This window comes from Manduca sexta, chromosome 24, assembly GCF_014839805.1.
Source record: "Manduca sexta isolate Smith_Timp_Sample1 chromosome 24, JHU_Msex_v1.0, whole genome shotgun sequence".
In the NCBI taxonomy this organism is placed as follows: domain Eukaryota; kingdom Metazoa; phylum Arthropoda; class Insecta; order Lepidoptera; family Sphingidae; genus Manduca; species Manduca sexta.
Window position 1 is genome coordinate 4,742,992 of NC_051138.1, and position 18,029 is coordinate 4,761,020.

General features: G+C 37.1%; 1 protein-coding gene across 1 annotated transcript; it reads left to right on the forward strand.

Moving 5' to 3' along the window:
• The first annotated feature begins 4,586 nt into the window (after positions 1 to 4,586).
• On the forward strand, positions 4,587 to 17,615 carry LOC115443903 (polycomb protein Sfmbt). The gene is made up of 10 exons (XM_030169495.2): positions 4,587 to 4,978; positions 7,583 to 7,800; positions 7,949 to 8,179; positions 8,957 to 9,129; positions 10,820 to 10,958; positions 11,157 to 11,632; positions 13,287 to 13,488; positions 14,414 to 14,591; positions 14,692 to 14,975; positions 15,211 to 17,615. The coding sequence occupies exons 1-10, from the start codon at positions 4,867 to 4,869 to the stop codon at positions 15,568 to 15,570; spliced, it is 2,373 nt and encodes a 790-aa protein (XP_030025355.1). The 5' UTR covers positions 4,587 to 4,866; the 3' UTR covers positions 15,571 to 17,615.
• Positions 17,616 to 18,029: the final 414 nt, after the last annotated feature.

Genomic DNA, 18,029 nt, shown 5'->3' on the forward strand with positions numbered 1-18,029 from the left:
ATTGTAGTGTGGGTACTAACATTGATATGGTTCGGGTTGTATTGAATTTTTGTGCAACGGAATATCTACCCATCTATCAGAGTCAACATTTTATGTCCGATATGGATAGTTACGAAATCTGTATTTTTCTGAAATTAGTCAGTAGGCGGCCGGGCGTTAAAACGAAACCAAATTCTTTCGAGGTGGCCTCACACTGAGGTAAGGGCAGGTGGAATACGGTAATAAGATCACCATCTCACATCATAGGACGGAAAACAAACTTGGTGAAAACTGGAGTATATTTGCGCTTCTGTCTACCAATTCGGTGATAAACAGCCTTGTCGGCCAGCCAGTTCGGTTGGCTCTGAGCTAATAGATGGGTAAACATTCCATAACTGAAAAATCCAATACAACCCGAGTCATATTAATGTTACCCATACTACTTTTTAAATCATAAAATATAGAGAAGCACAATAATTTTTTGATATACAAATTAAATTTTTACACAAACAATAAGTATTTGCACATTATTATTCATAAATATGAATATTACATACAATATTTTGTAAAAAATAAAAATGTCCTGACAATATAATGTATACCCTACTAGAAAGAGATGGCGCGGTCCTACGAGGGTATACTCTTTGGAATGGAATAGTGAATGTCGTAAACATTCCATTTGGATATAGCTTCCTTAGTTTCGCTTTCAGCTTAAACATAGATTGTCATGTAAGAGTGTGATAATCTGTAGTAAAAAGCTTCAGCACCTTCATAGATGTTGAAATAGTATCGTTTCAGATTGTTCTGAGATATCGATAACGTATATTTTATATTTTTATGGAACGCAGAATTTGCGCTTGTAGCTCAGCCGCCGCGTCGCGCCGTACACGAGATTTAAATTCAAAAAAAATCCTGGTTCTTTTCGAGCACTGTTCTATGCAGAATTTTCTAGCCACATACAAATGTCTACAAAAAATATATATATGAATGAATGAATGAATGATAACACTTTATTATGAACACCGAATACAACATAAAGTAATTACAATAATTATTAAGCGAAAGTCGTGAACCAATAGGCGGTCTTATCGCTAAACAGCGATCTCTGCCAGACAACCTTACATATACAGAGACTTAAGTTTAAAATCTAAAGTAGGGGTGTAGACATAAAAATTTAATATAGAGAAAGAAATATTTAAAATAAAAGGATACTATACTGTAAAGCTAAGTTACACAAATTAATATAATACATATTTACATACTATAAACTATACATACATACATATATATATATATATATATATATATATATATATATATATATATAACACAAATAAATACATTATATTATTATATAAATATACACATATCAAACAGGCATTATGTAGAAATAGAGAGATAATGACTTTTCACCTTTTCTTTAAACACGTTTAGTGACGGGGCTTGCCTTATGGATAGTGGCAACGCGTTCCATAGGCGAACGGCCTGAACGGCAAAGGAATTATCAAAGAATGCGCTGCCATGTAATGGAGTCCGAAGCTTCAAACTCTCTGACGACCTTAAAGAAAGGGCATGAACGTCGTGAAGGAAGTGGAAATGGTCTTTGAGATAGTGGGGAGAAGAGGGATTGAACAAGATATTATATAGGAGGGAAAGTACGTGAGTATTCCGACGAAGACGAATAGGAAGCCACTTGAGCTTAGAGCGAAATTTAGATATGTGATCATATTTGCGCAAGCCAAATATAAATCGTATGCAAAAGTTCTGGAGACGCTCAAGTTTATCAAGTTGGATTTGTGACAGGTCTAAGTAACAAACGTCCGCATAGTTAAACACTGGAAGCAGCAGGGTTTGTGCCAGCGCAATTTTAGTGGCAGTGGGAAGAAAATTTCGGAGCCTCTTCAGAGATGCAGCTGACGCAAACAGCCGACGACTCACCGCTGTGAGCTGTGGACCCCAGAATAAACACTGGTCAAATATGATCCCCAAGTTTTTGACGGTTTCGCTAAATGGAATAGTAACTCCATCGAAAACTATTGGAGAGAGAGCTGCCCAGTCGAGTCTGCTCACCATACGAGAGCTGCCTATGACAATAACTTGAGTTTTGACCGGGTTTACCCTGAGGCCAAAACGATTACTCCAGCTAGATATTGCACATAAGTCGGAATTTACAGCAGCGATGGCACGATTCAACTCGGACAACGGGGCCTGGGAGTAAATTTGAAGGTCGTCTGCATAAAGGTGATAAGAGGAAGAAAGATTTTTGGATATGGAGTTTATAAAGATAGCAGAAAGTAAAGGAGATAGGACGCCACCTTGCGGTACACCGGCTAAAGTGTTGCACCATGACGACACAATGTCACCAATGCGAACCCTCTGCCTGCGACCGCACAGGTAGCTGTGAAACCAGACGATCACCGCTGGCGAGATATTAAAAGAGCGGAGCAAGGCGAGGAGAACATCAAAGTCAACAGTATTAAAAGCATTACTGAAGTCAAGTAGCGACAAAACAGTGAGCTGTCCTTTTTCCATTCCAAAACGAATATCGTCGGTAATCTTGACTAGCGCAGTTACTGTACTGTGACCAGGACGGAAACCAGATTGATAGGAGTTTAGAAGGGAGTGTTTAGAAATAAAGGAATGTAGTTGGGAGTGGACAAGGCGCTCGAGAACTTTAGACAGGTAGGGCAGAATAGATATAGGTCGGTATTCAGAAAAGTTGTGAGGATTAGGTTTTTTTGGAAGAGGTATAATTTGAGCGTCTTTCCACGTGGAAGGGAAAACACCATTTAGGATAGAAAAATTTAGAATGTGACAGACTGTAGGCAGAACGATGTCCAGTAAAGGTATCAGCATATTACGGCTGATACCATCCACACCGACCGCATTGGACGTCACAGATAAAATGCTTCTTTTAACATCGCCAGCGGTAAATGGGCTGAAAAGAAAAGGAGAGTGGCTGGGGATTGGCAAGGAATTGAGGTAGTTGATGGTAAGGTTCTTGATTGAAGGATCTATATAAGAGCAGGAAGAGAAATGGAACTTAAGATGATTAATGTCAAGATTGAAGGAAGGAGTACTTTGTGCAGACTTTCCAATTCCCAGGGACCTGAGGAATTTCCAAACCTTGGCTAGATCTTCCTCGCTGACCGAATCGTAAATATAACGGCGATAAGCATCCCTACATACTCTATTGCAGCGATTGCGCACATGTAGATATTTGGCTTTGTTATCATCATTAGAACGAAGCTTATACCGGGTTTTAGCTACTGTTTTCCTGTGCATTAAATCCCTGATTTCGGCAGTGAGCCATGGAGCAGGTAGATGTTTGCGCTTGATGGCACGCAGAGGGGCATAAATGTCATATAGCTGAGTTATCAAGCTGTTGAGTATGGCGACTTTTTCATCTAATGAAACAGCCTCGACAACGGGAGACCAATCAGTATTTGCGGCATTATATCATTAGATTGATCATATATCATTAGATTGATCTTGTAATTATTAGCTTCGTGACTGCAGTCTATAGAATATTATGCCTCTTATCCACATAATAAAAAATAACATTTTTAATTATGTGTCAAAACTGAAAAACCTGAACCTTACGTATAAACGTACAGCTTGGCAAAAAAATGTAGAAATAAATGGAGGCGCCACTGGGCCATTCATATGGCAGCCCCATATAGTTCGGTTTTTAGTTTTGATACTTGGTATTACTTTTAGATATTAATAAAAAATATGAAATATAACATGCGATCAAATAAAATTATCATGCAATGGCGAATTATTGTGTCATTGTACAAATTTACAAACAAATTAACTACATACTGATTCTAATTTAAAACGGAATATACCTAAAATTGCGAATTGATTAGAATAATATTGATCTAAATAAATCACTTGCTATTATATTTCAAACTTAATTAGAGTATGTCATGTTTTAAGTTTGAGAAATTATTTCAGAATTATGGAATTTTACTAAACAGCCAATAAAACCAAAGTTTTGCTTCCGATTTTTTTGTTTATTTATACTTAATTCGATTACAATATTTCAATTTCATTCTGAGAAACTTTCTTCCAAATATTGTATTTGAGTAAAATCAATTTCCATATTTTCATGACTGGAGCTGGCTGGACAATCATCCTGTGATTTTGAAGAACTGCTACCGTCATCTTCAATTTATTACAATTTTTTCAATATCCTCATACGGAGTATGCTGAATGTTCTCTCTCGTAATATTCATTTTCAATTTTTCTTAAATGTTGACATGAGTTTTTCCGATGATCTTCGGTTATGTCTTGAAATGCACGCACAACTGCTTTGCCAAGCTATATATTGTGTGATATGAGTTATTTATTAATATACTGAATTATATTAAAAAAAAAAAGGTTCACACACGGAATAAACGCAAACATTTAATATTTATACGTCAATGAAAGCTAATAAAAATATATTCGCGTTGAATCACAATTGTGAATGTTCCTGTTGTACAAATAATATGTGCTATTTTTAGTTTTTTTTTTATATGTGAATAGTAAGTATTAACTTTGAACTGCCGCGATATCGAAATCGATATTATCGATATTTCTTTTATGTCACCACTCTTCACGCTGAGTGGTATGTCATTGTTCTGAGGAGTGGTAGACTCGTAAATTCGTAAACGAGATTTTTGTTGTTTCGACTTCGATTAGCAATTTTGTTGTAATTCAGTTTTAATGTTTATATACATGTTTTAAATAAAGTGAAACCCTGGTTACTTGTTCGTATAAATCGCGTTTTTGTTATATTACAAAATTACTAGGATATTTCGCATCAAGGCTACGGTACAATATTAGACATGTGTTTACGACTACGGCTTCCAGCATTTATTTTGTGCCTTTTCAATAAGTATGGCCTATTATAATGTCGGCGGTGTTGTAAATTCAAATACTGTGTCGGATGTAACTGACGAGACGAATGTTGATGATTTAACAATAGTTCCCTTGGAAAAGGATAGTTTTGGTGAGTTTTTGACACCTTATTGATTCGGTGTTGTTTTCATGTTTAAATTTCTTTGCGTGATAATACACATAAATGAGCAATCGATATTATTGCAAATATATCAGCAATATTGATTGTACATTTTAGAAAAGCACTTTCATATGGTTGTACCACAATCGAGTTATATTAATAAATTATATAGTGACGAACGACAAAACATAAAGGGCATTAAAACTTTACGACATACAATGTTCACAAAACAAATATAATATTTAAAAGATAGTTTTGAAAACTTTTGTAAGTTGTTCTAAACCAGCAACAATGTAAACACTAGACTCCTTATAACAGGCAATTGGCTTCCAGCACCACATTTGACAGTAGGATCTAATGTACCTCACTGTTCAATATTTTTAAATCACTTGTGACTACAACTGTGAGTTGTATATTCTTTCATGTGGGGAATGAATAAATATTGTGATGGTCCTTTGCACAATGCAATGGTGTGGTGAAAAGAGCTATAATTTTTTCTGAAAATTAGCAGTACAATTCACAAGTTAATCAATAATGAAATGAATGAAAAATAATAAAATTTATTTAAAATTTTATGGAGCTCATGTTATACCGGCCAAGAGCCCCTTGCTATTTTATTATATTTTCATTCACTCCATAAAAAGTACATTTTAGTCTATCTCTTTTATTTTGTTTTTTACTATTATAAGTAAGCAATGCACCAAAAGGATTCATTGATAGTGTTAAAAATTTAATATAAGTAGAGAAATTGTATTGGTTTTGCTAACTGTTAAACTTGTATTTTTAAATATTATAATGCAAAGTTCTGGGTGTCAAATCTTTTTGAGGCTGTTTTTCTTTGTATCCCTTGTTAGTTCCAGAGCAAGACTCCGAACAGGAGCTAAATAAAAAAAGGTCCCTGATTGTAGCAATTTTGTAGGTAAGATGCTTAAGTTTAAATAGGATACTGACCGAAAAAAGGTTTTTGGAATCCCAAGAAGTTGACAGTATTAAATTAATAAATAAATATTGAATATTAGGAGTCTAGTAGTTAGTTTGTCACTTCTTTAACTAGTAATTAAGGATATTTATTACTATAAAAATATCTGGTGTGAGATAATTTTGTTCCAACTATTAATAATTTAAAAAATGGTAAATACCTAGTGAATAATTTTTTTTTAGACTAGAATTAGTTATTAGTTCTATCTTAGTACCTATCAAGCATTAACACTAAACATTTACTAGTCTTTTCTGTTTATTTGCTCCATTTGCATTAAGAACCTAAGAATGAAATGTAAAAACATACATACCTATTGAATGCCACCAGGATTCAATAAAATCTTATATATTATTCTGTAATGGACCTGTATATGTGTTAGGTTATAATATACATTGTAATTTTAAAGTCAAAAGTCAAGGAACCAAAATGTGGTTACTTAGAAAAATTTGTAGGACCAATGGCATTGTTTGTAGTGATAGTAGTGAAGTGAGATTTAGTTGCATTCCCACAAGTTCTCATTGATTATTCGTAAACATTAATATTAATGTTTATAAAAAATATTTCATTTTATTACATTGGTATTTATTTTAAACTCTATTATTCATATAGAATTTTAAATTTTCAATTTCATAATAATTATAAAGTCACAGTGTATAATACTCACGAGATAGACAACAGTAATTCCACTTACATAATATAGACTCAGTATACTTTAAAATAATATTAAGAACAAATAATAATGAGAATGTTATATTCTTGTGACAATTGCATAAAGTGTGTTCAAACAAGTAAGTATGGTTTGTTATGATTATATATATAATATAGCAATTTGAGAAACATATGGACGTATTAAAAGATATATTAATTTCATAAGCACTTTTAAAGTATTTAAATAAAAATAAACTCCTATACTAAGTTTAGAATTATTCATGGTATTTGTTACTTTTGACTGATGAAGGGTTTAATATGGAACCGTAGTGTAGTTGGGGGCAGGAAGTTGGTCGGTGAGCTTCAGGCGGCACTTGCAGGGGGGTGGCAATATGTGTAAAAAAATGCTTTGTCCTGTTTACTACTGGTTAGGAGGGCATGTGTGTGACATTACATTTTACAATTTGTAAGTTATATGTAATTTGTGTATCAAAATGAATTCTTTTGGAACTTTAATTATTCAACCTCTTGTTGACTAAAAAAACTGTATTTATATTAATATAGAGCTGAAGAGTTTGCACTAATCTCTGGAATCATATATTTCATTGCAATTAATATTTTTTCCCTCATAGTCCCTAAAAGGGTTTATAAAGTTTGTGTAGAGTTGAATCTGCACGAATTGTAAGTTGAAAAAGAATTGTTCCCTTGTAATATAAAAAAGACAAATGTACAGTAATGTAAAAGTAAAATAACCATATAATCGCTTTAAAACAGTGAGATAAAAATTGCAACATATTTTAACCCTTGTTGATTTAGAGCAATAGAGTATTTTCCTAAGCTTTATTTGTAATTTTTTCACACAACTATGGTGTTAGTAGGAACTTCACCATCTTACTTTTGACAGTTGGTATGCACTTATAGGGTTTTTTTTTCTTCATTTAAATTTGTTACTATGACTTTTGTTTTAGCAATATGTGAGTTGTGTGGACGTGTTGGCCGACGCAGACAGTTTTATCCGAGGAACAATAAGTTTTGTTCACTTAGATGTCACGCAAGTAATACAAGACGGCGCCACTGCAATTGGAGGTTTAAGCTAATGGAGGGTGCAGAGCACATGGCTGGCATGATACCGTTGGAGCCACTACCTCAGCTCCAGCAATGGCAAGCTACATTGAGTGACTTACAGGTACTTTAACATGCATAGCTTCTTCATCAGCAATACTTTTATCTTTAAGATAGCCACCCTTTTTCCAAAGTACTGCTGGTCATTTTTCCCCATGTTTTGATTTGACCTCAGAGTCCAAACATAAATATTTGGTGTTTATATTTTCCAGGCTGGACCAATAAAGCAGTCAGCTGCATTAGTCGCCAACAGTTATGAGTGGAAAGATGAATTGTTTGGTTGTGATTTCCTTGCGGCACCAGTAAGCCTTTTCAAACATGCACCCCTGCACGAGATGTGGGACAACACATTTGAGGGCATGAAAGTGGAGGTCAAGAATACAGACTGCGAGAACAGTACAGACAAACTGAGTGATTACTTTTGGGTGGCGACTGTGCTGAAAGTAAGTAATAGAATAAAATAATATTTCATAAAAAGCGGCGATAGCCTAGTTGGGTGTGGAACGGACTGCCGAGACGAATGTCCGCAGGTTCAAATCCCAAGGGCACACACCTCTGACTTTTCTAAAATCATGTGTGTATTCTTTGTGAATTTATCGGTCGCTTTAACGGTGAAGGAAAACATCGTGAGGAAACCTGCACATCTGAGAAGTTCTCTGTAGGAATTTCGAAAGTGTGTGAAGTCTACCAATCCGCACTAGGCCAGCGTGGTGGACTAAGGCCTAATCCCTCTCAGTAGTAGAGGAGGCCCGTGCTCAGCAGTGGGCAAGTATATAATACAGGGCTGATATTATTATTATTATAATATTTCATAAAGAGTTCACAAGATGCTAGGGGTAGCTAGCGGGCTGCGAAAAAGACGTGCGATGGATGATGGGTCATGCTATACAGTTAAATGCAGTTGTTCTTTTAAATAGGAATAACTTTATAGTTGATCTATGATAATTATTAGTAAATTTTTGGTGAGTGTAATACAATATAATTCAGGTTCTGTATATTTTATCCCGCATAGTTAGTTTGCAGCACATGGGTTAAAAATCTCAAGGCATATTTCGAAAAAAAACGTATCATCTGATTGAATACGGATTTTAAAATTATCAGATAAATTCTATCAGTGAACAACTTAGTTATTTTGACACATTTTATAGTATTTAGTCATTCATCTAAAGTTAATCTGCATATTGGAAAAACATACCATAATCTGTACCTTACAATTCTAGGTTAAAGGTTATATGGGTCTGCTGCGCTACGAAGGTTTTGGCAGTGACGATTCCAAGGATTTTTGGGTGAACTTATGCTGTTCAGAAGTACATCCAGTGGGCTGGTGCGCGACACGCGGCAAGCCTCTGATACCGCCGAGGAGCATTGAAGATAAATACACAGATTGGAAGAAGTAAGTATTAGTTTTAGTAAGAGCGAGGCCCCATTAGTGCGTTGCGCTGCGTTGCGTCGCGTCATCGCAACGGAACAACGCATTGTATGCCACACCTGTGTTGCGTTGACGCTGCGCCAACGCAACGCAAGAGGGTATGCACGCCGACGCAGCTGCGTCTCAGTTCTAGCTTCCTCCTCTAGCAGTGCATCACTGTCCGTCGGCGCAGCGGAGCTCCGACAACGCAGCGCATCACCCTCCCCCCGCTTCGTCTCTTGTCCGTCGATCCGTTGAAACGTCGCGCGCGACGACGCAACGGTCTAATGGGGCACGTCATAAAAAATGTATGGAAAACGACGCAGCGACGACGCTGCGACGACGCAACGCAGCGCAACGCACTAAGAGCGAGGCCCCATTAGTGCGTTGCGCTGCGTTGCGTCGCGTCATCGCAACGGAACAACGCATTGTATGCCACACCTGTGTTGCGTTGACGCTGCGCCAACGCAACGCAAGAGGGTATGCACGCCGACGCAGCTGCGTCTCAGTTCTAGCTTCCTCCTCTAGCAGTGCATCACTGTCCGTCGGCGCAGCGGAGCTCCGACAACGCAGCGCATCACCCCCCCCGCTTCGTCTCTTGTCCGTCGATCCGTTGAAACGTCGCGCGCGACGACGCAACGGTCTAATGGGGCACGTCATAAAAAATGTATGGAAAACGACGCAGCGACGACGCTGCGACGACGCAACGCAGCGCAACGCACTAAGAGCGAGGCCCCATTAGTGCGTTGCGCTGCGTTGCGTCGCGTCATCGCAACGGAACAACGCATTGTATGCCACACCTGTGTTGCGTTGACGCTGCGCCAACGCAACGCAAGAGGGTATGCACGCCGACGCAGCTGCGTCTCAGTTCTAGCTTCCTCCTCTAGCAGTGCATCACTGTCCGTCGGCGCAGCGGAGCTCCGACAACGCAGCGCATCACCCTCCCCCCGCTTCGTCTCTTGTCCGTCGATCCGTTGAAACGTCGCGCGCGACGACGCAACGGTCTAATGGGGCACGTCATAAAAAATGTATGGAAAACGACGCAGCGACGACGCTGCGACGACGCAACGCAGCGCAACGCACTAATGGGGCCTCGCTCTAAATTAGTCGGAAAAAATATATATGGAAATAAGTTGAAACAAATCATGCCTTTATCTCTTAAGGCGTTGAGGTGCAACTAAAGTAATTTTTTTTTACCGACAGTCGTTTGTATCATGTTGTGATAGGGGGCGAGAATATTGCCACAAATTTCAGACTCCGGACTGATGCTGAGTAGAAAATCCCTATGTCACTGCTCGAAATTAATTGGAATATAATATTTTATGTGTAGATAACATCGTGCTATAATCGAGTTTTGAATTTGACAAAGTAATTTGATTGTAGCAGTTAAATGAAAATAAGAGAATTTGGAGTGTGTGAATTCTGGACTCTTTTCTTTTCAATAATAATATAGAATCCAAACGAGACATCGCCGTTTTGTTTGGTCGATAGGATCTCTTTTCTTTTTTAACCATAAAACAGCAATAAGCTGGCAACATTTATTCATTTACAGTTGTTAAACCACTTCATGGAATAAAAAATTCGAGTATACATATTATTTTAAATATGCTCCACAATATATAATTTAACGTGTAGGTACTTCGTTATTATAATTGGAATATTAATTTCGTTCAAGGTTCTTGGTGAAACAGTTAACCGGTGCACGCACACTTCCAGCCAATTTCTACAGTAAACTTAATGATAGTCTAGTGTCGCGTTTTTCCATCGGTTCACTCATGGAAGTTGTCGATAAAAACAGAATCTCACAAGTCAAGGTTAGTACATTGAATGATATTAGATTTGGTGCCCAAATTTATGTGTTTTAAGTTTGCGAGGTGTAATAAGATCCGCACACGCCATGTATTTTTTTTAATGTGAAAAGCCTTATATTATAATTTTCACATAAAATCCCTAACCGTCAACGAGTGCAATATGTTACCAAGCGACCAAACTCACGGTAAATTATTTTTCAGGTGGCCACAGTTTGTGAAATAGTTGGAAAAAGATTGCACGTTAAATATTATGACAGTTCCCCGGAGGACAATGGTTTCTGGTGTCACGAGGACTCGCCCCTCATTCATCCAGTCGGCTGGGCGTTTCGGATTGGTCACCCGCTGGACGCGCCGCAGAGTTACTGTCAGAGGGTCGCCACTGGTCGCCTACTACCAAATGATACCACATCTGATATGTTCTATAAGTATCCGTCGAACGAGCCGCCATTATTCGCAGAGGGGATGAAGTTGGAAGCAATCGATCCGTTGAACTTGTCCGCCGTGTGCGCGGCGACTGTGATGCAGATACTGAACGAGGGATACATGATGATCAGGATAGACTGCTACCCGGCGGACGCGAATGGGGCCGATTGGTTTTGCTACCATCAGCGGTCGCCGTGCATATTCCCCGTGGGTTTCGCGTTGGCGAATAACATTCCATTGGTGCCGCCTGCTGGGTAAGTACTGTAGCTATAGTAATGTAGATTCCTATTAGTAAAAGAATTTTAAAAATCGGTTCAATAGTTCCAGAGATTAGCCCCTACAAACCTACGAACAAAAAACAAGCTGACAAAGTTTAGATTACTCTAGTCACCCAAGGGGGTGACTTGGGGTGACAAAAAGTAAGGACTTTTTTCACTTTTCTTTGCACCTACAGATAACAGACAAACCAGGTTCTGTTTTATTATATATGCTTATGCTCGCGGTTCCGCCCGCGTGAAAAAGTTTTATCTGGGATATAGTTTACCGTGATAAAAGTCACGCTATTTTACCAGAATAGGAAGTAGCCTCTGCCCTTTCCAGGCTCTCAAACTACCGCAATACCAAATTTCATCTAAATCCGTAAATTTTTTTTAGGTTTATCGCGTTCAAACACACAGCACAATTCCGTCATACATATTTGTTGCGTAACTTTTTGCAATATTTTTTATTACTGTTTCACTGCTATATATAGCCTATAGCATTCTTCAATAAATGTGCTTTAATACTTCCTGAGATTAGCCCGTTCAAACAAACTCTTCAGCGTTATACAATAGTATAGATAAGTAAAAGATGTAATGTTAGAATAAACAGTAGGGTGTTTGACTGGTGTAACCAAAAAATATAAAACTGCTCCAGGAGAAAGAATAGTGGGCGACAATATTTATCAAATAGATTTTTTTGTTTTAAACGTATTGTAAATATTTTAGATACGCCATCTGTATCTCTCGTGGCCTAAAACGACGCGATGCCGGCCGCCATTCCTAGGGACGTCATCTCATAAACATTGCATCATTCAATACAATAAATATATAGTAAAGACTGCATGACACATAGAACAACAGATGGCACGCGCTCATAACTTTAAAAAAACCGAGGTTACAAAAACCATACTTTATATTTGACACTTATATTAAAACATTATTTTTTTAGGTGACAACAACATTTATAACATAATATACAACTATAAACTTACATTGAAATGAACTTCACAAAAATAAATCGTCGATTTATCCGACATATATTTTGGATCTCGTCGTGCTAAAGTCCATCACTTCTTTCTTAAATCTTTTGATTTTGGCAAATGAATGAACAATTTATCGGGATTATGTGGTGTTGAGTTATTACGTAAAGGCACTGAACAATATTTATATGCTGGCATATTCATTTTTTGTGGGAAAAGTAACAACTAGCAGATATAAATCGTAGACAATTTGTTTTGTTGTAAGGTGCAGGTTAGGTGTCAGAACTGACACGAATGTTTGTATGTGAGCGATGACATCACACAGGGATAACGTCACGTGACAACGCGTTTTAGCGCGAAATTATAAATGACAAAAGAAAATCACGGATATTTAATAAATTGAGCATATTTTAACAATAAAAATATAATTCATGCTATGAGTGAATAGTCCTCTATCGTAGTACATACATTTTAAAAAAATGTCAAATACCCTATTGTGAGGGTATGTGTGACTGAGCGTTTGACAGACCTAGGTAGTTGGTCGTGGACAATCGTAACGATCGGTTGGTTGGTGAATTATTGGCGAAAGTATTTCTGTAGCTAGCGATAGTTCTTTTTATTTTTTTTAATCAACTCGCTTCCGTTTCTAATAGTAAATATCTGTACAGGTTCGCGCAAGATGAGTTCAGATGGGAGGAGTACCTGGTGCTGAGCGGCGGCGTGGCGGCGGACCGGTCGCTGTTCGGCGCGCGCGGGCACGTGGTGTCGCACGGGTTCGTGGCGGGCATGCGGCTCGAGTGCGCCGACCTCATGGACCCGCGGCTCGTCTGCGTCGCCACCATCGCCAGGGTCGTCGCTGACTTGTTGAAGGTATTTCATGAATATCAAAGCCAGCCAGCCAGATAGTTTGTTCGTAACTATTTTGTGCTTTATAACTGCATGGAGGAAGGATAGGAGAGTGGAAGTGGAAGGTGTTTATATGTGATAGCATCGTGAATTGAAGAATCAGCCATTTTGAACAGTAAAAAACCCAGGCAACATTTCATTGCTCTGTTATTTCATTTTATTTAACAAAACCAAAATTTCTGAGAGCTATTTATTCTCTTAATTGTGAGGGGATTTCATTAGGGTCATCTAGCAATAGTGATTGGAGATGGTGTCGACTGAAGCAAATTGAAACGCTTTTTTTTCCTCATGCGCAGTTGTTACGTCTGGTGCGTCGCAGTATCTTTTTAATTGACGCAGTTTCTAGGAAATGCTGGTGAATGAATGGGACTAGATTCGATTTAAAGCTTAATCGTGGCTGGTTATCGAAAACCGGGGTTTTCGAATCCTTGCTTGAAAAAGTCCACATCATACGACACATATATGGGCCATAAAAGAATTAGTGATGATCACGGCCCATTAATATTTACACTGAGGGGAAATGTGAAAAATTAAAAGTGATTTGTGATAGAGCATCTAGAATATTATTTAGTAAAGGTTTTGCTCGTGGCTTCCCCTGCGTAAAAAGTTTTTGTTACATGAATCCCAAAACGTCAGCGCAATCTATTTAAAAAATCAGATGAAAATGTGAATTATTTTCCGTGGGATATATTATACAAATTACCGTGATAAAAAGTAGTTTATGTGTTAATCCCAGATATCGTTTACCAGTGTGCCAAATTTCATTCAAATCTGTTCAGCTGTTTATTTCTAGCAAACATAGAAACATCCTAATGTCTTCACAAAATTTGGCATTTACAATATTCAATAAAAAATAAGATAAAAAGTACGATGTGGGTGGTGGTTGCAGGTGCACTTCGACGGGTGGGGCGCGGAGTACGACCAGTGGCTGTGGGCGCACAGCACCGACGTGTACCCGGTGGGCTGGTGCCGCGCCGTCGCGCACCGCCTCGAGGGGCCGCTGCAGCCCCCGCCGCGGGCCGCGCGCCGCCCCGCGCCCCGCCACCTGCGTCGCAAGCGGCGACAAGGTACACACACACACACACACACACACACACACACACGCACACACACACATGTATGTGTATCCACTCTTATAAATCACTGATAGAATATTTCTAATAATAGGTTCAAAAATGGTGCCACATCCCCCAAATACAACGGAGGAGAGCTCTCAGAACTCGGACATGGGTGACACTAAGAGTCTATCGCCACCGACGAGTGTGTCGGAAGTGTCAGCGGACACAGACACCACGCAAACGAGACCCGATCTAGAAATAACAGAGTGCAAAATGGAAATAGAATTGGAAAATAAAGGAGATGATTCGAATAGTAAAAATATTGATTATGGAATCAAGAATAACGACGAGCAACCAGACGAGCAAGTCGCAGAGGAAAGTAATGATTATATGGTATGTTATTCATTTTGTTTTTATAAACATTTGCGAAACCATTTTTAGGTATAAAATTAGATTATAATATTCTACTAACAAATTATTCAACATGTTAATAAAAGTCCCGTAAACATCCGTTTAGCTATTTTGGAGATCTCGACAAGCGGACCGACGTATAAAAAATTAACTCATGTTTTACTTTAGATTTAGGTAACATGCCAATTATGTGAGTTTACGACATTATTGTTTGCAGGCTGTCCCCGAAGAACCATCGCAGGAAGGGACTGAAATACCCGAACCCGTTGAAGAAACGGACAAAATAATACCTAGACTAGTCAACACCACAGTGCCCTTAGATATATTAAACACTATCGACCCAGAAAACTGGACGACTGCTGACGTGGCAAAGTTTCTCACAGTCAACGATTGCCAACCGTACTGTGTTAACTTCGCCAACATAACAGGACCTATGATGCTGCAGCTAACAAAGGACGAAATCATAGAACTATTAGAAATGAAAGTAGGACCCTCATTAAAAATATTCGATTTAATACAACAGTTGAAATGCAAAATAAAACAACCTCAGTGTAGATTGCTAAGTAGTTTTAAGTAGTTTACAAAACTATCAAACTTATTATGTTTCTTATATGAATTGTGGCCTTTAAATTTAAGATTTTAAATTATGAATTTTCTATAGTGTGATGAAGTTTTTCCATTTATAAATTAAGTGCGTTTGCAAGTCACATTTAATTCCCGCCTATATTTTATACTTGCGTTGAGCAGCTCACTTATCTTTACAATGTATGATGGAAAGTGATTTTGTTTTAAGAAGTTTGTCCCAGTGGACACAAATTTTGTTGTATTATCACTAAAATAAGATCGGGATGAATATAACTTAATGAGTGAAATGAAATGAAGTTTATTATTACATTGTGCATTACGATTGCATGAAAATATATTGAAAAAATAAAATCTTTTAAACATTATTTATAAGAATGTAACTTTGGAACACAGATTAAAGTTTGCTTTATCTGTGTTATAATAAAAATCAAATATTTATTTCATTTTATCCCTTAAGTTCAATTTATATATCATCAGACATAACATAATAAAATAACGACCAACTGAATCTTTATTATTTTATTAAACCTTTGTGAATTTAAAACCCCATTAGCATGTTTTCAAGGAAATTGTTTCGTAAAAGCATGTCTGTTATACATTTCCATTTTATGTTGAATTTTCTGATAACCATGGCATTGGGAAGTGTTATTATTTAGTGTTGCCATAAATGTCACAAATTCTAGCTATTTTTAATTTGTATTAGTTAATTATTAATTTGGTATACTTTTGCCAGTTATTTTTTTATGATGACGATAAAGCTCGTATATTGCGAATTTATTTATGTACAAAGTTTTGTCCGCAGCTATTTGAAATCGTGCTGCCACGTATAGGGCGAAGGTACCTATATTTGACAGTAAAGTATCACCCCTTATCATGTTTATTAATTATTACGTCACAATCATAATGTGTAGTCGTTTTATGTATTAATATCAAAAAGGTAGGCAATAAATTTAATAGTTTAATCAAAACATGATTAATGATTTATTTTTTTAGATATTGTCGTCTTGAACTTAAAAGATACGTAACTGGTGCATTCACCCTAACATTTCATTAATCAAGCTTGTATTGCAATTTGCATCTTTTACGTACGCAGCTTTATAATTGTCGATAAACTTTCTTGCCTAGCAGGATGGACGCATAGTTGATGTGAAATAGTATATAAAGCTAGCTTCATGTATCGAAATGCCTTACGGCGGTATTAAAAAAGTAATTTGTAAGCATGTTCAAACAAACATTGTGATTGGTCTATTTTCGCGACGGGTCGAAAAACCAATTGGCGTCGATTTTTTAATTTCGATATTTGATCACCAAATATTTGTTTTGACTTTTAAGTTTGTTCTGTGGTGCATTCATTGGCTTTGTAGTTCACGTTTCTGTGGATATAATTAACTTAGCACGGAATCAGGATGTGAAATATTTCTTTTCCCATGTTGGATTAAACTATTCTTTGTAAGTAGATACTAGTTTTGTGATATTTTGCAATCCCGTGCACGGATTATGGATGAAGCTCATTTGAAAATATTAATTTTATTATAAAAGTAAATATCAGATTGAAGCCTTGAGATTTCTTGGTATTAAATTAACGCAACAGAAATGGTTAAATTATCATTTATGACAAACAATGCGGTATCTTAGAGTTGAGGATTCCATATAATTGTTTTTTTTCTATTCGACTACGTACAATACTGCAGCTGTGTAGGTCGGTCTGAAGTTAGTTACGACACTGTCTTCTACACGTTTCAGAACCCCGATCCCACTCTTACCTAACTTCAGTGCAGCCATCATTTAGTAGTTGAACTGTATCTCTGGTATCCGACACATTTTGCCGCAGTTATAAAATACCTACCACAATTGATTTCATATTGCAACCATAAGTACTTTTAAAACGTCTTATTTTACATTTGAAGTTTGAAGACATAATTTTTTTAACCATCGTCATAATATGTTTATGTTTGCTTGCGCGTTGTCTTGTTGAATAAATTTGTGGCAACAGTATTATATTTTTTGTACAGGAAATAAATGATATACATCTCGAAACGGTATTTTAGTTGATTGGTTGTGGGGGACATTGTATGATAACTAGTAAGCTTGTACAGGGTGTTTTAGAATAGGCATATCGACATCAAATCTAGTTACTAACCATAATGGTTGTTTAGCATTAAAGTTGAAATAATGTGTGTAAACCTAATGTTAATGTGGTTATTAGCAGGGATGTTATGGATATGAAATTTCGGATATGGATACGGATATGGATATAGGAATAAAATTATATCGGTTTCAAATACGGTTACGGATATGTAATTATTTCGGATTATCCGTTAGTTTCGGATAGTTTCGGTTACGGATATTAGATTAAAGTAAAATAAAAATATTATGTAATACAGTAGGGCGACGATTACTAACTATCGTTCGTCGTCATCGTCGATTATTAATTATCGATGAACTAATTGG